We start from the raw sequence: 21,886 nt of genomic DNA on the forward strand, positions 1-21,886 counted from the left end.
TACATGTACGCTTCTTAACTTAATAAATAAATATTACAATAAATACAGCCAACACAATCGCGTGATTATCAGCTATTTTGTATATCAGTATTAGTGGTGTGCACCCCCCGGAATTGGAAAAGAAAAAATCAAACCCCTCAGCTCACCGTTCGAATATACGGAAACCATGACTTGATATTTGGTTTTGGTGTAATTTTTCCACCTTTTAATTAAGACGTATTCTGTGAGTTTCTTGCCATATTTGTGATAGATATGTTGCCATTACACAACAAAGACGATGGATATAAGCCTGGGTTTTGGATAAAGGCCAAGATATTCGGATGGTTTAGGTAAGAAACCTGTCTTCCTGTCGGATCATGTCTCAACTCCGAGTGGATCTAATTTGGACCATATGCTTCACGCTCTTAACGTAATCTCGTTATTTATCTACACAGGGCGATATTCTCTGATGCGACATCGAGAAACCTGTTCTTGTTCCTGTTACTCAATCTTTCATTCGCTTTTGTTGAGTTGCTGTATGGAGTATGGACAAACAGGTAAGATTTGCCGGCTGCGATTCACACGCGACCATTGATAAAAGGCCCCCTATGCATGCCTGCCACGTATACGCCGTAAATACCACGCCAAAGAATGAATGTTTATTTATTTTGATCGTGAAAGTTATAGTTAAACACGTGATAATAAACAATGCGATAGAAAACTATGCGAATATTACGTTGTCCCCAATGGATAAGATAGATGGCCGCTGAGTTTGCTTTTGTGATCATATTCTAAACAGGAAGTGACATACGTATGTTTCTGTGTGGATATTTGTTCTAGGAATCGTAGCGATTTCGCTCTAACGAACCTTAGATTTAATCGCCAATTTTAATCCATTGTTAGATGGTAATAACTGGTGCCATTAACAGTGTGCTAATATTGTATTATCAAACCATTAAAAAAAGTGACAAACGCCAACAATTAGCATCTATTGTTGCGCTGTCAGAAAATTGTTAGAGAGAGAAATGTTTACTTGGTTTAATTTTAGTGGATTTGATGTTGCAAAGTAAGTTTTAAAATTCACTGGCTTGTGAAGGGAACTATAATACATTCTATTTTTAACTTTGCATATTGTGAATGAGTTTTAATTTAGCTACATGTACATGTAAGCAAAAATACAACCCAGCTAATAAGTAATCCCTCTACAGTAGTCCAAAGTGACAAGATTATACATTGTATAAAACTATTGTGACAATAATATACTCTACTTTTCAGGTATACTGTGAAATACTTTATTTTAGCTAGAATTAATTTTCACTGAAAAGATTTTTTGGGTGTTTTGTACGGAATTTAATAATATCACTGATTTTGGATGAGTTGAATGTAATAAAACAGGAAAAAAGGTTTATTCGCTGGATTTTATTTTTACTGAATCTTCCCTTTAGCGAAAATAGCGAAAATAAATTACAAACGAAAATTAATTTACAATAAACAATATTTAAGTTTTCTAGTTAAGGAACGTTCCATTTTCTGAAAGGGGTGTTTGTTAAAGGAAAACATTGACAAACACTAATATTTGCTGTCATATATAGAAAGAATACAATAGAATAAAATGCATCTATTTAAATATATGTTTTATGTTTTTGTATTAAAGATGAAATATGGACATAAACATATATTATTTTATTGTTGTTTGTCAATGTAGACCAAATCAGACTGATTTATCATAATCTAAAAATGCTACGTTTGCATATAACACACAACAGTATTCGTGAGATGATAATTCAAAACCAATAAAATGGCACACAAACTCCTCAAAATGGATGTTGAAGCGTTTCACATGAGAAAATGTTCTGAATGTGTGGCACAAATTATTAAAACTTGAATGCTCTTTAAGGTTGGTGACCCATCTTTTTTATTCGTAAACCTGAGATTTCAAAGATTTGAAAGAGTCGTATTTTAATTTTTCTTCATACAACCTATGTATTAATGCATTATTATGCATAATATTAAGACCATACAATTTTTTCCTTGTTTTTTTTTTTTATTATTGATAATGTGATATTATGATATACTAGTATTCGAAAAGTATAACAATTGTCAATGTTTTATATTACCACATCAAATATCATTTATTTCAATAAATAGATCAATAAAAAATATTTATTATAACTTTTTATTTTCACTGACTCACAATATGTAAAATAAATCAAAATATTAAACACAGCAATGATTTAATTGACACAAGTTGGATGTCATCAAATTATTTCTTACCTTATCCCCCAGAGCACCTTCCTCCACTTTTGTCATCGTTCACAAATTTAAATTCCATACTTTTTCATGTTTTTTATAAAATTTTTATCAAGATTTGGAGCCCACTGGACTAAAATTATCAAAACAATTTACAAGTCCACAAAAACAGTCAAAATGTTGTACCAACATTTTTTTTTTTCAAATTCTAGAAAAGTGCTTAAAAAATAACCTGAATGTTACACCAAAAATTCTAAAAAAGAATTCTAGAAAAAGTGCTTAAAAAAATAGCCAAAATGTTACACCAAAAATTATAAAAAAAATTATAAAAAAAGTGCTTAAAAAACAGCTAAAATCTTGCACCAAAAATTATCAATACTCTGATTACATGTATGTAGGTAGAACCATGCAGAATTCTGATTGGTTAATGGTATTCTCAACCAGTCAGGTCAAAGGCGAGTCCTTTGGTAGGTCAACTGATGTTTTGGAAATCATGGCAGATTTCGGTATGCTTTCATGCAAAACATGCTTTCACCATTAAACAAACTTAAAGTTCACATATAATTTCATAGCAAACAAAAGACATACCGTAATATTTTTTGGATCAAACCATGACTTAGTATTAAGTAATGCTGTTAGAACCTCTGAAAAGTAAGTTATTTCTGTGTGTACGGCTGTAGGTGATTGTTTTCTTCAAGTTTCCCTATCATCACATGTCAGTTCAATGGTTTCTGTTTTCATTAGTTAATGTCTAAAGTGAAATCAAACCATTGGTCCAAGAAGAGAAATCTGAGATGGACAAAATTTTATAGAACTAAAAACAGCACAGTTTTAGAGGCCAATAAATCTGCACTATAATTGAGAGGTCAATTTTTTGACGAGGCAAGTTTTTAAGATAATTCATAAATAAAACATAATGTCTTTAAATCAGTAATACATATACATACATATAGTTTGTTAATTCCATATGGAGTAGTTTTAATAGATCCTCAATTGGTGATGATTAAAGGAGAATTATATCTACCGTACATTTAGTGTTACAAATAAACAAGGCCCTACCTGCATTTTGGTGCTTTTGTGGTACACATTTCACTTAATAGAAATTAATATTTAAAAAACCAGTGTGTGTCAGTTTTCTTGGTTAGAAATTAATGTTTAAAAAACCAATGTGTGTTAGCTTTCTTGGTATGAGTTGAAATGCATTATGGGAATATCTTGCCCGCATGTAAGGCATCATTAGTAAAATATTTTTTTTAAATCTAAATATTCAAAATAAAATCAAAACTCGATGTAGCTTGCTGTGTTATTTATCATGTACAGGTACACATTCCTCAGAAATTTGTTATTTGGCGTTCGGTACTGAAAGTCTTAGTGCCTGTCTAAAACTTTATGGAAATGAAAAATAGCAGTTCCCTCTGACATGTAGTGTATTTTTTGTTGATAATTTATGGCTTTTTTGTAATTTACAGGGAATTTTCAGTGAAAATTTGACAGATTTGTAAAACTTTCGCCCGTCAAATGAAATTTTGTGAGCTGTCTAAAATGTGGAATGCCTGACAGATGACTGGCTAAACGCTTGCTGGTACCTACAAATTGATGTTTAGTGTTCATCGTATGCAAATGTGGGACTATCAAGAACTTTCCTATTTCAGATTCTGACGCAACTGAATTTGTGACAGTAGAATTTAACTGCCATATGTTTTATTTTTTTTGCTAGCTTGGGACTGATTTCAGATTCCTTCCATATGTTTTTCGACTGCACTGCTTTGTTAGCTGGTTTAGCTGCATCAGTGGTATCAAGATGGAGGGCAAATGAAAGGTTTTCTTACGGGTAAGCATTCTATTTCTCAAAAAATTTAGAGCATATGACTATTTGTTACTTTGAAAGTTATCTATTTTTATTGGTGTCAACTCTGATAATAACCCTAATAATTCTCATAATAAAGACAAAATATTGCGAAAGTCATTAACCTTAATATGTATTATTGGTCCACAGAGATAATTTCACCTTTACAAAATTTTGCAAATTTCAATGACTCACGAAAATTTCTATTACATTCGCTGTTGGACATCCCTCATAATGTCAGATGTAATTTTGAGTTCGCAGTCTGTATATCAACTGCTTTCACCAATAATCAAAATTTAATTAAATCATACTTTTTGTAACTGATAATTTCAATTATTATCTTTCTTATTGCAGTTATGTTCGTGCTGAAGTTCTAGCTGGATTTATAAATGGTCTATTTTTAGTTTTTATTGCATTTTTCATATTTTCTGAAGCGATTGAGGTAAGAATTTATTTCCACAATATACAATTTATGATTACTCATTTATATTAAGAGAATTTATTTAAATGTTACAGGAAAGCATGGGCATTATGTAACTTTTTTAACTTCACAAACTGCTCAAAACAGAGATGTGTAATATGTACAGTACAACTCAAGAGTAACATTATTTCTAAGCTGGCTATCAGCTGGCTTTGCATTTTTATGGAAATTTTTAAAGCGAGTATCATTGCAATCAATAATTTCAACATACTCTTTGTAGCATTTACTTATAGCCGGAGGGTTGTCACCTGCGCACACGCGGGAATTGAGACCCAAGCGACGATAACAACACGCTAAAAAACGCAAAGGCTCGTGGGTAGATGCTTGTTTGTAAACAGTGACACGCTATGGCCATCTGACGCATGCGTTGGTGACGAATTCCCCGCTTTATGTTACTATAATCATGAGACATACTCAGGCAGATTGCTAGATGCACAATTTAGATGTATAGTTGAAAGCAGGCTAGCTAAATATTATGTTACACTCAGACTGTGCTGTATACAGAATGCATTACATGAGTACAAGTGAAACCTGATGATGCAAAGGTCGACTGTGAGGGCATTCTTTGTGATAATTTCATACATAGTATACTGAGGTTGTTGTATCAGACCCAAATGCATCCACAAGCAAGTCGATCTATTGGCTGAAGATAAGACTCCCAACACTACTGACCGAAATTCATGGATGCGTCATTAGGGGCACCTTTGTTAAGTTCCAAAAGGTGCTGGTAGCATAGTGGTTGTCGCATCAGACTCATGATCGGTAGACCCAAGTTCAAATCCTACCTTAGGCTGAACATTAAAAAGGTTGACCCCTACCCTGGATGAGTGTGCCACAGACTCAATGGGAAGGCAAATTCCACTGGCCGAGATTTATTCACTAACGAATGCGACTTTGGGGGAGCCTTGGTTTAGGTCCGCAGGAGAATGTGTTCGTCCGAGCCTGGTTGACACCAGGATAGCGCATTAATATTGCCATTTGATAGAGAGATGGCCACACAGCCCTGTCATGTAGTCCCAAACATGAATATGACTTCTGTGGCAAAAATGCACTATTGTATGTGTCAGCACTTGCAATTCACACTTACAAAAAAAAAAAAAAAGTCAGGAGAGACAACAGCGACACTCAATGTCCAGAACTGTCGCCTGGCACAAAAACATTGAAAAAAATAGTTCCAAAGGTGTCACTATGATAGAATGTTGAATTGCTGGTATATATGATACAGTAGGAAAATTGTTACACAACAGTATTACGGTATGGTAGTCTCAAATATTGAATATAGTTTTTCTGACACTTGCACTATGTGAGTGTCCTGCCATATAATTATGATACATAAGTTATTAATATTCCATTTGTATTAATATTAATTATTCTCATTTCCAGCGCCTTGTTGAACCACCCGAAGTGAAACACGAACGTTTATTTGTAGTGTCTGTACTTGGATTTTTAGTCAATCTTGTCGGTATATTTGCATTTCATCATGGTCACTCTCATGGAGGTGAGTATTGCTTTATAATGTCACTGGAAAACTGTGACACATGTCTCTGGGAATGTCATCCGTCATTTTGAAGTCTACGGAATCATCACATCCACGAATTGAGTATGGTAATGAGTGCCATATGCACTACTGACTTATGACACTCATGCTTTGTATTTTTGGTACTTAATTAGCACCTTCTGCACTCGTACACAGATGACCATTCCTTAGCCAAAATGATGATCTGTATGTCCTCTACTGAGTTAAAAGTCCAAGGGTAGGAGTAAGTTGTAAAATTTGGGAGCCGCTTAGCGACAACAAATTTAGCCAGTCTAAGAATGAGTCCTGTAAATGTAATTACAATTTTACCATGATGTGACCTCAAACACGCGAAATAATTTAGAATGACTCATCTTGTTTTGATTGATGAAAGCCGGTCACCCTGGGCCAGGCGTGACACAGAAAATTATTGCCCAGATGTGAGGGCGCACTTCCCATAGCGTTATGACGGCGGGCAATATGAGATAAAAGATTATTCTGATTGTCGCAAATTATTAGGAGATTCTGGAATAATGCACTTTCACCATTTGTCACATGATTTTCTTGTAAATCATGATTTGTATCTCGTAATAGGTCAACATACCTGCGAATGACCTTAATGTTTATTTTGTAAGTTTCTCTCTTCGCTATGGGATCATCACTAGACAAACATGTGAGCAGTGTGATGTCAACAATAATTATCGAAAAAACAACAAAGAAATGAATTAGTACCTACATTATAATAATAATAATGAATTTATTGCATTCTTAGAAATAGTTTTCATTGGTTGACAGCAATAAAAATTAAATAATGAAGCACAATATATATAATATTAAAAGTAAAATGTCAGTATTCACCAACTTGTCTTATTATTATGTCTTCTTATGAATATATATTTAAATATCTGGACATTACTTTTTAATATTTCTGGAATATAGATATCATTATATAATTTTTGTCTTTCTGTTTTGTACCTATTATAGTGTATATGGGAAGTGTTTGGCAAACCTTGACCTTCTTTGTTAATTATGGAACTTGCTCAAACTCAAGCAAGCTTGGTTGACTTGTTTCAGTTTAATCTATGTTAATGTATTTTTGTCTTAACTACAGGCGGTGGTCATGACCATGCACACAGCGCTAGCAATGGAGGTTTTATAATAGGTCATGGTCATTCACATGGACATAGCCATGATAGCGGGCATGGACATAGCCATGATAGTGGGCATGGACATGAACACAAAAGCGACCACGGCCATGGACATGGACATTCACATGGACACTCGCATCACGAAGGTTAGTTTCGTCAGAAATGCATTCTTTACATTGTGTGTATACATGTCTAGTAATATCATCCATATGCTTACAAAGATTTAATTACATGTATGGCCGACTGGTGGCCATATTTATTAAGTTTTCAGATGCATATTTACATTATTTATTCTGCATTTTATTTGTTAGTCCCCGTTCAAATGCAGTCCGAAAACGAGGACTTATGTTTTGACATCCGTGCGTCCATGCGTCCGTTCGTGCATCCATGCGTCCGGACCTGTATCTTAGAAATGCCTGGACCAATCACAATCAAACTTCACACATACATCATAATGATATTATACGTATGCACTTCAATTTGTTTCATGATCTGATTCAAGATGGTCGAATGACGGCCATTTTTTTTCTAAAAATCATCAAAATCAAGCATTTCTCGGCTGTTTACAGATGGATTTTGTTCAAACTTGGTATATATGTTGGACATTATAGGACATTTTGTTTTCAGATAAGGTTCAAAATGGCCAACTGGCGACCATTTTGTTTTAATAAATGTGGTTCTAGTGCCATATCTCTGACTTGCTGTTACTGATTATGTTCAAATTTTAAATATTCATTATACATCATGTCATAGATATACAGATATATTGGTTTGACGATCCTATTAAAAATGGTTATTTTTTGTGCTAAAAAATCATCAAAATCAAGCATTTCTCGGCTGTTTACAGATGGATTTTGTTCAAACTTGGTATATATGTCATTAAGCTTGCATAAACCATATTCTATTTACTTACAGATGATACTCTTCCCCAGGCACATAAAGGACCCAAAACTCAGATTTTACAAGGTAAGTACATCATGGCTTGCTGAGTAACTTCTTCTTTGACTGCAATAGCTTGTGGGGGTCAGAATTAGAAGTAGGACCTATGTTCAATAGAGTCATGGTTTCTTTAATCAACCCCTTAGTTATCTTATGGATTGACGAGTATCCAGCCATATCTCTTATATGGGCTGATTAAGTTTAAACTTCCACATACATCGGATATGAAATCAGACAATTGCATTTGTTTCATGATGTGATTTAAGATGCTGATTGATGGCTATTTTAAGGAAAAAAAATCACGCTTCTCCACCATTTCAAAGCCCAATCTCAATTGCGCATGAATAGATTTTCTTCAAACTTGATACATATGTTGAACATAATGAGACCTCCATGCTCTCAGTTTTATTTTTCTGATTTTGTTTTTTGAAAAATGCAGTTCACACATAATTGTCGCCATCAAATCCAAAATGGCTGACTGGCGACCATCCTGTTTACGTACATGCCTGGGCCAATCAAGTTTAAACTTTACACATACGTACATCCGACATTAGTTCATATATAATACAAACATTGACAATGACTTGTTAAATTTACATTTTGATTTACAAAAAATGCATTCAATAAATGTACTAGTGAGCATTTCATTCTTCATATTTTATAAAAGCAGCATTGTGATTGGACACTGATCTCTGCCTGGTACCATCAAAATTTCAGTTATTCTAAACTGAGTTTTATCTTTGTTTTGAGTGTTAGAAGTCAGCTCATATGGCTGCTGGGCTGCTCTGAAACATTGTCAGTATGACTGATTGTTCTATGCTGTGATCTAATCTACCTATTGTTTTTTTTATCTTAAATCATTCTCTTTTTTTTCTATTTATACATGTATATGACTTTTAAAAAAATAGGTAATTTTTCATTCACTGTGATATCATTTAATTTTTGTGACAGACTGAACCGCATCTGTCCCACATTATGTGAGTTTTTGTAGTAAATGGCAAAATCACCAATTAAGAATTGGATCATAAAAAGTAACGTTGCAGGGCTTGCACTTCACTTGAGTTATGTAAGGCCTAGAAACCTAACCACTTTAATTTATAAACTAGATATTCTGTATTTTATAATAATAACACACTGGGTTCTCTCTCAAATTTAAAGCGGGAGGGTCGTCACCAACACACGCTAAAAATGCTTGTTTGTAAACAATGATGCACTATGAGCAGACACACCCCACTTTAACTAAGACTTTGTAATACAGGACATTACACAATGTGCATATTTACTGTCTTCAGTGTCAGTCCAGTTACACACCTTATATTGTGCATTGTTCATTGCAGGCGTGTTCCTTCACATATTGGCGGATACCCTCGGTAGTGTGGGCGTTATAGTCTCTGCTGTATTAATGCATTATTTTGGATGGATGATAGCAGATCCAATATGCTCCATGTTTATATCAGTTCTAATATTTATAAGGTAAGACCATATGACACACTATGGTGGTGGCTCTTGTTGTCATGCCAACAAACAACTCTGTGACAGTGCCCTGCTTGCTCTGATTAAGAAAGTAACTTAAAAGTGGACATATATTGAAATCATATTATATGTTTTGTAACTCCTTGGTGTGTATTGATTTCCAGTAGCAGACTTCTTTCCCAACTAATTTTGTTGCAGTGATTTGATTTGTTTTCTCTGTATATTTTCATACATTTCAATATATTAGACAAAAAAACGACTTGATTTGTTTCTGGTCAGTATGTGTGTCAGTTAAAAAAAAGGGCCACTCACTAATTTGCTGTCACATTTCTGTCAAAATTTGAGAAAATGTTTTTAAAAAAACAAAGAAAAAAAGGACCAGAAACAAATCTTTTGGTTTTTTTTCTTTCTTATCAAAATGTTATCCTCTTTTAAGATCTTGTTTGAAGTACAATAAAATATTAAAAGTAAAATATTTATTTTATTTTTCTTGCCCACATTTTATCTGCACTTTTTTTTTTATATACTTCAATATTTCTGGAAATGAACCCTAATTTTGGAGCCAACAGTCAAAATTTGAGTCAATTTTTTCACTCCAAACATTTTGCTATTTTTGTTCCAATCTTCTGAAGGAAAGTACAAGACTATAAATGTGATATTTTGTGAATTTGTGATAAATAGAGGCTACTGGTGGTGAAAAGGTAAAATATGTTTTAAAAAAAATACAGAAAAAGATGGTTTCTCTGGTCAAAGTATTTTGTTACTGTTCGTTTGCATCCATATAAAGACTGCAACAATGTGTTCTTCTTTGTCTGCAGTGTTATACCTTTACTACAAGAATCAGTATCCGTGCTAATGATGAGAACGCCATATAGCTTAGACACGGTTTTACCTTCATGTTATCAAAGGGTAAGGATTAAAGGTCATTTCTTTTGTTACTAAGGCAACTGTGTACTTGCATTTAGTACATTTTCATTTTCTTTTCAAAAGAAAATGGATCTTCACTTGATCCATCATGTCTACCTACTGCAATACCGGCCAGTCGATAGAGAACTCTCCCAAGAAACATATTAAATCTTTTGTTTTTTATATTAACCTGACAATGCAAGTCTAAGTCTACTTTACTGCTATAAAGCATAATGTGACCTTTAAGAGAATGGTGTATAATATGCTGTACAATGATATCAACTATCGTATGTTTCCATCTGAGTGACGTTTTCAGGGTCATGTTGACTAAGCACTCAACCCCTTGTGAAACAAGACAAATTGAACCATCAAGTCGTGTAACCTAGTCATTGGCCATCATTTTTTGTTAAAATTGGTTCCACAGATTGTATTTAATTATCAGTAATTTGATTTTGTATTACATTCTGAAAATTAGCATCATTAATATTCAGAAATTGTTGGGAATATTGCATCAGTACAACACAGCATTCTGGTTTAACCTGTCAGGTCTGAGGGTGTTGTTGCACAAAGTGGATCACATTGTGAAGAAAAACTTAATGGTAGAAATTACTTTGCATCAAGAGTTTTCATACAATCTAAAACATTCAACAAAAAAGATAATGAAGCCTCTGACCTTTACTGTCGAATTTGTCAAGCATGGAGATACCAATAATCATATTACAGATAGTTTGTGGCTTTCTGTGTCAACATTTTGACTTAAATCTGAAAAACCTGTCTCTAGGGTTGAGTCTGTCTGGCTATCTCTAGGTTGGAGCCTGTCTGGCTATCTCTAGGGTGGAGCCTGTCTGGCTATCTCTAGGGTGGAGCCTGTCTGGCTATCTCTAGGGTGAAACCTGTCATGCTATCTCTAGGGTGGAGCCTGTCTGGCTATCTCTAGGGTGGAGCCTGTCTGGCTATTTCTAGGGTGGAGCCTGTCTGGCTATTTCTAGGGTGGAGTCTGTCTGGCTATCTCTAGGGTGGAGCCTGTCTAGCTATCTCTAGGGTGGAACCTGTCTGGCTATCTCTAGGGTGGAGCCTGTCTAGCTATCTCTAGGGTGGAGCCTGTCTGGCTATCTCTAGGGTGAAACCTGTCATGCTATCTCTAGGGTGGAGCCTGTCTGGCTATCTCTAAGGTGGAGTCTGTCTGGCTATCTCTAGGGTGGAGTCTGTCTGGCTATCTCTAGGGTGGAGTCTGTCTGGCTATCTCTAGGGTGGAGCCTGTCTGGCTATCTCTAGGGTGGAGCCTGTCTGGCTATCTCTAGGGTGGAGCCTGTCTGGCTATCTCTAGGGTGGAGCCTGTCTGGCTATCTCTAGGGTGGAGTCTGTCTGGCTATCTTTAGGTTGAAGCCTGTCTGGCTATCTCTAGGGTGGAGCCTGTCTAGGGTGGAGCCTGTCTGGCTATCTCTAGGGTGGAGTCTGTCTGGCTATCTCTAGGTTGGAGTCTGTCTGGCTATCTCTAGGGTGGAGCCTGTCTGGCTATCTCTAGGGTGGAGCCTGTCTGGCTATCTCTAGGGTGGAGCCTGTCTGGCTATCTCTAGGGTGGAGCCTGTCTGGCTATCTCTAGGGTGGAGCCTGTCTGGCTATCTCTAGGGTGGAGCCTGTCTGGCTATCTCTAGGGTGAAGCCTGTCTGGCTATCTCTAGGGTGAAGCCTGTCTGGCTATCTCTAGGGTGGAACCTGTCTGGCTATCTCTAGGGTGGAGCCTGTCTGGCTATCTCTAGGGTGGAGTCTGTCTGGCTATCTTTAGGTTGGAGCCTGTCTGGCTATCTCTAGGGTGGAGTCTGTCTGGCTATCTCTAGGGTGGAGTCTGTCTGGCTATCTCTAGGGTGGAGTCTGTCTGGCTATCTCTAGGTTGGAGCCTGTCTGGCTATCTCTAGGTTGGAGCCTGTCTGGCTATCTCTAGGGTGGAGCCTGTCTGGCTATCTCTAGGGTGGAGCCTGTCTGGCTATCTTTAGGTTGGAGCCTGTCTGGCTATCTCTAGGGTGGAGCCTGTCTGGCTATCTCTAGGGTGAAGCCTGTCTGGCTATCTCTAGGGTGGAACCTGTCTGGCTATCTCTAGGGTGGAGCCTGTCTGGCTATCTCTAGGGTGGAGTCTGTCTGGCTATCTTTAGGTTGGAGCCTGTCTGGCTATCTCTAGGGTGGAGTCTGTCTGGCTATCTCTAGGGTGGAGTCTGTCTGGCTATCTCTAGGGTGGAGTCTGTCTGGCTATCTCTAGGTTGGAGCCTGTCTGGCTATCTCTAGGTTGGAGCCTGTCTGGCTATCTCTAGGGTGGAGCCTGTCTGGCTATCTCTAGGGTGGAGCCTGTCTGGCTATCTCTAGGGTGGAGCCTGTCTGGCTATCTCTAGGGTGGAGCCTCTCTAGGGTGGAGCCTGTCTGGCTATCTCTAAGGTGGAGTCTGTCTGGCTATCTTTAGATTGGAGTCTGTCTGTCTATCTCTAGGGTGGAGCCTGTCTGGCTATCTCTAGGGTGGAGCCTGTCTGGCTATCTCTAGGGTGGAGCCTGTCTGGCTATCTCTAGGGTGGAGCTTGTCTGGCTATCTCTAGGGTGGAGTCTGTCTGGTTATCTTTAGGTTGGAGCCTGTCTGGCTATCTCTAGGGTGGAGCCTGTCTGGCTATCTCTAGGGTGGAGCCTGTCTGGCTATCTCTAGGGTGGAGTCTGTCTGGCTATCTCTAGGGTGGAGTCTGTCTGGCTATCTCTAGGGTGGAGCCTGTCTGGCTATCTCTAGGGTGGAGCCTGTCTGGCTATCTCTAGGGTGGAGCCTGTCTGGCTATCTCTAGGGTGGAGCCTGTCTGGCTATCTCTAGGGTGGAGCCTGTCTGGCTATCTCTAGGGTGGAGCCTGTCTGGCTATTTCTAGGGTGGAGCCTGTCTGGCTATTTCTAGGGTTGAGTCTGTCTGGCTATCTCTAGGGTGGAGCCTGTCTAGCTATCTCTAGGGTGGAACCTGTCTGGCTATCTCTAGGGTGGAGCCTGTCTGGCTATCTCTAGGGTGGAGCCTGTCTGGCTATCTCTAGGGTGGAGCCTGTCTGGCTATCTCTAGGGTGAAACCTGTCATGCTATCTCTAGGGTGGAGCCTGTCTGGCTATCTCTAGGGTGGAGTCTGTCTGGCTATCTCTAGGGTGGAGTCTGTCTGGCTATCTCTAGGGTGGAGTCTGTCTGGCTATCTCTAGGTTGGAGCCTGTCTGGCTATCTCTAGGGTGGAGCCTGTCTGGCTATCTCTAGGGTGGAGCCTGTCTGGCTATCTCTAGGGTGGAGCCTGTCTGGCTATCTCTAGGGTGGAGCCTGTCTGGCTATCTCTAGGGTGGAGCCTCTCTAGGGTGGAGCCTGTCTGGCTATCTCTAAGGTGGAGTCTGTCTGGCTATCTTTAGGTTGGAGTCTGTCTGGCTATCTCTAGGGTGGAGCCTGTCTGGCTATCTCTAGGGTGGAGCCTGTCTGGCTATCTCTAGGGTGGAGCCTGTCTGGCTATCTCTAGGGTGGAGCTTGTCTGGCTATCTCTAGGGTGGAGTCTGTCTGGTTATCTTTAGGTTGGAGCCTGTCTGGCTATCTCTAGGGTGGAGCCTGTCTGGCTATCTCTAGGGTGGAGCCTGTCTGGCTATCTCTAGGGTGGAGCCTGTCTGGCTATCTCTAGGGTGGAGTCTGTCTGGCTATCTCTAGGGTGGAGTCTGTCTGGCTATCTCTAGGGTGGAGCCTGTCTGGCTATCTCTAGGGTGGAGCCTGTCTGGCTATCTCTAGGGTGGAGCCTGTCTGGCTATCTCTAGGGTGGAGCCTGTCTGGCTATCTCTAGGGTGGAGCCTGTCTGGCTATCTCTAGGGTGGAGCCCGTCTGGCTATTTCTAGGGTGGAGCCCGTCTGGCTATTTCTAGGGTGGAGTCTGTCTGGCTATCTCTAGGGTGGAGCCTGTCTAGCTATCTCCAGGGTGGAACCTGTCTGGCTATCTCTAGGGTGGAGCCTGTCTGGCTATCTCTAGGGTGGAGCCTGTCTGGCTATCTCTAGGGTGGAGCCTGTCTGGCTATCTCTAGGGTGGAGCCTGTCTGGCTATCTCTAGGGTGGAGTCTGTCTGGCTATCTTTAGGTTGAAGCCTGTCTGGCTATCTCTAGGGTGGAGCCTGTCTGGCTATCTCTAGGGTGGAGCCTGTCTAGGGTGGAGCCTGTCTGGCTATCTCTAGGGTGGAGTCTGTCTGGCTATCTCTAGGTTGGAGTCTGTCTGGCTATCTCTAGGGTGGAGTTTGTCTGGCTATCTCTAGGATGGAGCCTGTCTGGCTATCTCTAGGGTCGAGCCTGTCTGGCTATCTCTAGGGTGGAGTCTGTCTGGCTATCTCTAGGGTGGAGTCTGTCTGGCTATCTCTAAGGTGGAGCCTGTCTGGCTATCTCTAGGGTGGAGCCTGTCTGGCTATCTCTAGGGTGGAGCCTGTCTGGCTATCTCTAGGGTGGAGCCTGTCTCGCTATCTCTAGGGTGGAGTCTGTCAGGCTATCTTTAGGTTGGAGCCTGTCTGGCTATCTCTAGGGTGGAGCCTGTCTGGCTATCTCTAGGGTGAAGCCTGTCTGGCTATCTCTAGGGTGAAGCCTGTCTGGCTATCTCTAGGGTGGAACCTGTCTGGCTATCTCTAGGGTGGAGCCTGTCTGGCTATCTCTAGGGTGGAGTCTGTCTGGCTATCTTTAGGTTGGAGCCTGTCTGGCTATCTCTAGGGTGGAGCCTGTCTGGCTATCTCTAGGGTGGAGCCTGTCTGGCTATCTCTAGGGTGGAGCCTGTCTGGCTATCTCTAGGGTGGAGCCCGTCTGGCTATTTCTAGGGTGGAGCCCGTCTGGCTATTTCTAGGGTGGAGTCTGTCTGGCTATCTCTAGGGTGGAGCCTGTCTAGCTATCTCCAGGGTGGAACCTGTCTGGCTATCTCTAGGGTGGAGCCTGTCTGGCTATCTCTAGGGTGGAGCCTGTCTGGCTATCTCTAGGGTGGAGCCTGTCTGGCTATCTCTAGGGTGGAGCCTGTCTGGCTATCTCTAGGGTGGAGTCTGTCTGGCTATCTTTAGGTTGAAGCCTGTCTGGCTATCTCTAGGGTGGAGCCTGTCTGGCTATCTCTAGGGTGGAGCCTGTCTAGGGTGGAGCCTGTCTGGCTATCTCTAGGGTGGAGTCTGTCTGGCTATCTCTAGGTTGGAGTCTGTCTGGCTATCTCTAGGGTGGAGTTTGTCTGGCTATCTCTAGGATGGAGCCTGTCTGGCTATCTCTAGGGTCGAGCCTGTCTGGCTATCTCTAGGGTGGAGTCTGTCTGGCTATCTCTAGGGTGGAGTCTGTCTGGCTATCTCTAAGGTGGAGCCTGTCTGGCTATCTCTAGGGTGGAGCCTGTCTGGCTATCTCTAGGGTGGAGCCTGTCTGGCTATCTCTAGGGTGGAGCCTGTCTGGCTATCTCTAGGGTGGAGTCTGTCTGGCTATCTTTAGGTTGGAGCCTGTCTGGCTATCTCTAGGGTGGAGCCTGTCTGGCTATCTCTAGGGTGAAGCCTGTCTGGCTATCTCTAGGGTGGAACCTGTCTGGCTATCTCTAGGGTGGAGCCTGTCTGGCTATCTCTAGGGTGGAGTCTGTCTGGCTATCTTTAGGTTGGAGCCTGTCTGGCTATCTCTAGGGTGGAGTCTGTCTGGCTATCTCTAGGGTGGAGTCTGTCTGGCTATCTCTAGGGTGGAGTCTGTCTGGCTATCTCTAGGTTGGAGCCTGTCTGGCTATCTCTAGGGTGGAGCCTGTCTGGCTATCTCTAGGGTGGAGCCTGTCTGGCTATCTCTAGGGTGGAGTCTGTCTGGCTATCTTTAGGTTGAAGCCTGTCTGGCTATCTCTAGGTTGGAGCCTGTCTGGCTATCTCTAGGGTGGAGCCTGTCTGGCTATCTCTAGGGTGGAGCCTGTCTGGCTATCTCTAGGGTGGAGCCTGTCTGGCTATCTCTAGGGTGGAGCCTGTCTGGCTATCTCTAGGGTGGAGCCTGTCTGGCTATCTCTAGGGTGGAGCCTCTCTAGGGTGGAGTCTGTCTGGCTATCTCTAAGGTGGAGTCTGTCTGGCTATCTCTAAGGTGGAGTCTGTCTGGCTATCTTTAGGTTGGAGTCTGTCTGGCTATCTCTAGGGTGGAGCCTGTCTGGCTATCTCTAGGGTGGAGCCTGTCTGGCTATCTCTAGGGTGGAGCCTGTCTGGCTATCTCTAGGGTGGAGCCTGTCTGGCTATCTCTAGGGTGGAGCCTGTCTGGCTATCTCTAGGGTGGAGCTTGTCTGGCTATCTCTAGGGTGGAGTCTGTCTGGTTATCTTTAGGTTGGAGCCTGTCTGGCTATCTCTAGGGTGGAGCCTGTCTGGCTATCTCTAAGGTGAAGCCTGTCTGGCTATCTCTAGGGTGGAGCCTGTCTGGCTATCTCTAGGGTGGAGTCTGTCTGGCTATCTTTAGGTTGGAGCCTGTCTGGCTATCTCTAGGGTGGAGTCTGTCTGGCTATCTCTAGGGTGGAGTCTGTCTGGCTATCTCTAAGGTGGAGCCTGTCTGGCTATCTCTAGGGTGGAGCCTGTCTGGCTATCTCTAGGGTGGAGCCTGTCTGGCTATCTCTAGGGTGGAGCCTGTCTGGCTATCTCTAGGGTGGAGTCTGTCTGGCTATCTTTAGGTTGGAGCCTGTCTGGCTATCTCTAGGGTGGAGCCTGTCTGGCTATCTCTAGGGTGAAGCCTGTCTGGCTATCTCTAGGGTGGAACCTGTCTGGCTATCTCTAGGGTGGAGCCTGTCTGGCTATCTCTAGGGTGGAGTCTGTCTGGCTATCTTTAGGTTGGAGCCTGTCTGGCTATCTCTAGGGTGGAGTCTGTCTGGCTATCTCTAGGGTGGAGTCTGTCTGGCTATCTCTAGGGTGGAGTCTGTCTGGCTATCTCTAGGTTGGAGCCTGTCTGGCTATCTCTAGGGTGGAGCCTGTCTGGCTATCTCTAGGGTGGAGCCTGTCTGGCTATCTCTAGGGTGGAGTCTGTCTGGCTATCTTTAGGTTGAAGCCTGTCTGGCTATCTCTAGGTTGGAGCCTGTCTGGCTATCTCTAGGGTGGAGCCTGTCTGGCTATCTCTAGGGTGGAGCCTGTCTGGCTATCTCTAGGGTGGAGCCTGTCTGGCTATCTCTAGGGTGGAGCCTGTCTGGCTATCTCTAGGGTGGAGCCTGTCTGGCTATCTCTAGGGTGGAGCCTCTCTAGGGTGGAGTCTGTCTGGCTATCTCTAAGGTGGAGTCTGTCTGGCTATCTCTAAGGTGGAGTCTGTCTGGCTATCTTTAGGTTGGAGTCTGTCTGGCTATCTCTAGGGTGGAGCCTGTCTGGCTATCTCTAGGGTGGAGCCTGTCTGGCTATCTCTAGGGTGGAGCCTGTCTGGCTATCTCTAGGGTGGAGCCTGTCTGGCTATCTCTAGGGTGGAGCCTGTCTGGCTATCTCTAGGGTGGAGCTTGTCTGGCTATCTCTAGGGTGGAGTCTGTCTGGTTATCTTTAGGTTGGAGCCTGTCTGGCTATCTCTAGGGTGGAGCCTGTCTGGCTATCTCTAAGGTGAAGCCTGTCTGGCTATCTCTAGGGTGGAGCCTGTCTGGCTATCTCTAGGGTGGAGTCTGTCTGGCTATCTTTAGGTTGGAGCCTGTCTGGCTATCTCTAGGGTGGAGTCTGTCTGGCTATCTCTAGGGTGGAGTCTGTCTGGCTATCTCTAGGGTGGAGTCTGTCTGGCTATCTCTAGGGTGGAGCCTGTCTGGCTATCTTTAGGGTGGAGTCTGTCTGGCTATCTCTAGGGTGGAGTCTGTCTGGTTATCTCTAGGGTGGAGTCTGTCTGGCTATCTCTAGGGTGGAGCCTGTCTGGCTATCTCTAGGGTGGAGCCTGTCTGGCTATCTTTAGGGTTGAGTCTGTCTGGCTATCTCTAGGGTGGAGCCTGTCTGGCTATCTTTAGGGTGGAGCCTGTCTGGCTATCTCTAGAGTGGAGCCTGTCTGGCTATCTCTAGGGTGGAGCCTGTCTGGCTATCTCTAGGGTGGAGCCTGTCTGGCTATCTCTAGGGTGGAGCCTGTCTTGCTATCTCTCGGGTGGCGCCTGTCTGGCTATCTCTAGGATGGAGCCTGTCTTGCTATCTCTCGGGTGGAGCCTATCTGGCTATCTCTAGGGTGGAGCCTATCTGGCTATCTCTAGGGTGGAGCCTGTCTGGCTATCTCTAGGGTGGAGCCGGTCTGGCTATCTCTAGGGTGGAGCCTATCTGGCTATCTCTAGGGTGGAGCCTATCTGGCTATCTCTAGGGTGGAGCCTGTCTGGCTATCTCTAGGGTGGAACCTGTCTGGCTATCTCTAGGATGGAGCCTCTGCTTTTACTTTCCTCAGACTTTATAAATTTTTGTCTTTATATTTATGCTAGGTTACTAATTTAGATGGTGTTTATAGTATACAAGAGCCTCATTTCTGGACGCTATGTAGTGAAGTCTATGTAGGAATGGTCAAATTAGAAGTAGCACTTGATGCAGATACAAAATATATTTTAAGCCAAACACATAATATATTTACACAGGTAAGTTCAACCTTTAATATTGGTTATCATTGCTGTTGTCATCTTCAGTGTTCATACGAAACAAGCGATTATTTAAATTGACCTGGACACTAATCTTGTCTAATTTATCCAAACTTTCTTATAAATAAATATTGCAACTTTTATACCCTTAACAATGTGTGTCATTAAAAGCTGTGTCTGTGTCATTAAAAGCTGTGTCTCTGTCATAAAAACATGTCTCTCTGTCATCAAAACCTGTGTCTCTGTCATCAAAACCTGTGTCTCCGTCATCAAAACCTGCGTCTCTGTCATCAAAACACGTGTCTCTGTCATTAAAACCTGCGTCTCTGTCATCAAAACCTGTGTCTCTGTCATTAAAACCTGTGTCTCTGTCATTAAAACCTGTGTCTCTGTCTCTTAAAACATGTGTCTGTGTTATCGTTCTGTTGTAATCTTTTTTACCATTCACATACATGTACTAATAATACTACCGGGTAATAAATACTTTTTATTTTTGTTGGTAGGCTGGAATCAGGCAGCTTTATGTTCAGATTGATCACGCAGCAATGTAGAAGTCATCCACATGAGTACAGTTACCTTACCTGAAACAAAAATGGACAAGTCCATCATGAATAGATGGACGGGACTACATTTATATGGAATGGGGCTGCAAGCTACTTCAATGACATTGCTAATGCTTTAAGCGTCTTTGTGGTGCTACAAGTCTAGTCATCTAGCCTTGCCACCCAAGCATAATTATGGAATGACCCAATCTATTTTTTATTTAAAGTGGATCAGTCTAACTTATTAAAATGCAGGGGTGGAAGGATGAAAATTGATGAAACATATCTACAGAGACAAAAAAAAAATATTTTTCTTATTTGTCAGTTTTAAAATGCTTTATAATTGTTGTCCAGTCTTCATGTACAATTAAGAAAAAAAGTTGAAGTCGTGAAGTTTCGACAAGACTTTTCCTGCCTTTTATTTTATAGATGTCATCCTGATTGATCATGTGACTACAATATGGTAATTATGTATTCGTAAAATTTAGACGCAGATATGTAAAAATGTAATATAATTATGGTTTGACACGAGTACAAACAAGGTGTGAATATAACAAGCTCACACATGGAACCAGGGATAGAGGGCGCTCTTCAAAATATTAATCAAAGTGCCTGTATTATTTTAAACCTGCTTTTTTTTTCTGTATAATTATAAATAAACAAGACATCACTAAAACAGTTTAATATCGCTTAAAGCTGTCGATTCTAACACACAAGCTGGCTGTTAAATCTAATCGAGATGAGTCCCATATCGAACAGGACGCGGCACGACGACTGCCGCCCTTTAAATGCTATAGAAGTGCAATCATTTTAATTTACGCTTCACCATATAATCTTGATTATTGTATACTCTTTACATTATTTTAAATAATCTGCTATATATATGTTTTGCTAATTTGAAAGAATTTGTAGGTTTGTCGGATTATCAGTCCAATCATGTTTTAGTGCACAATTTCTGGTGATGTCATTGAACATGGTCAGTGACCCTTGACCCATACAATATTATACTTAATGGCCAGCCTAGCTGACAGCCCTAATAATGATTTTACTGTATAAACCTGTCCTGTTTGAATGTGACAATTTAATATGCAAATTTGGCGACAAGTGGATGACTGTTATTGTCATGGATTCCTGACATTTTCACAGCTGAATTTTGATTTAAAGTGAGTTGATTCGATCTGCAACATTCAAACATGCTGAAAAATGTAGTAATTTAAATGTTTTAATGGATTTCCCATTAGTGGCATTCTTTATGTCAAAATCTATTTTCTGTCAGTTTCACACAACTGAAGAAAAGTCTTAACTAAAAAACTGTGCAATTTGGACAATTGTCGTATAACCCAAACTGGTCCCAACCAGTGATAACCAGATTAAAGTGCAATGCATACTGGGATAGCACCACATGAACAACAGAAATAATCAGTAGCTACCAGAACTAGAAAATAATTACCATGTGCACACACAACTCTGTATATTCATTCATCATAATCAACCTTGACTCCAACTTATACCGGTACTTTGTTAATTGTATTTATTCTCTGGCACTTTAACCTTTTGAGCGCCGAAGTCAACTTTTGTCCCCATTCACGTTAAAATATTTTTTTTATAATACCCCGGTAATAAATATTTTGGTCAAATGTGCACTTGGTTCAATAACATAGAAAAATGCATAAAACAAGCAGAATGTTCCACCAAAACTTTGCTGAACTTTTTTACAGTTATAAAATTATTGGCCGTGAAAGTGTAAAAAGTGAAGAACAAGTGGACGAAGAATATCCCTTCTCTTCAAATAATAACCCTCCCCCACTCTTCAGTAAAATACCTCCCTCATTGGTCACTCCCATTATAGTACCAGTGTTCCTTGTGTTTGAAAGATGTGCTCACTTTACTCCATATAAACATTTTTGAATCAAGCATTATATTTTATTGTCATTTATTTTAGTGATGTATTTGTGCTATTCTTACATAAAATATGTTTACATTAAAGTCATTTTCAAATCCAGTCTGTTGAAATACTGCTGTACAAAATGAGAATGACAGCTAGAAAGTTGGGCTACCTATAATGTATATAGATATAGTACAGTTGCCAAAAATTGAAATTCTGCGCATAGCTCCAGCAAACTGTAGCACCAGTGACCTCCATAAAAAAACTGATCTTGTACATTCTGCAAGTTTAAGTCCCTTATTCTTTGGTGTATGTTATCTAGTTATGCATAGAATGACTTCTTTCTTTTACCCTCAATTTTCAATCCAGAAGCACCTTT

At 41.0% G+C, this 21,886-nt stretch overlaps 1 protein-coding gene across 1 annotated transcript; it reads left to right on the forward strand.

The window, feature by feature from the left end:
• Positions 1 to 160: 160 nt before the first annotated feature.
• On the forward strand, positions 161 to 20,306 carry LOC102809097 (zinc transporter 7-B-like). Its single transcript, XM_085503307.1, has 11 exons — positions 161 to 329; positions 435 to 536; positions 3,947 to 4,060; positions 4,430 to 4,517; positions 5,940 to 6,054; positions 7,184 to 7,366; positions 8,136 to 8,186; positions 9,497 to 9,632; positions 10,451 to 10,541; positions 18,931 to 19,080; positions 19,584 to 20,306. The coding sequence occupies exons 1-11, from the start codon at positions 253 to 255 to the stop codon at positions 19,629 to 19,631; spliced, it is 1,155 nt and encodes a 384-aa protein (XP_085359433.1). The 5' UTR covers positions 161 to 252; the 3' UTR covers positions 19,632 to 20,306.
• The last annotated feature ends 1,580 nt before the right edge of the window (positions 20,307 to 21,886 follow it).

This window comes from Saccoglossus kowalevskii, chromosome 9 (assembly GCF_978046115.1).
Source record: "Saccoglossus kowalevskii chromosome 9, keSacKowa6.1, whole genome shotgun sequence".
Classification (NCBI taxonomy): domain Eukaryota; kingdom Metazoa; phylum Hemichordata; class Enteropneusta; family Harrimaniidae; genus Saccoglossus; species Saccoglossus kowalevskii.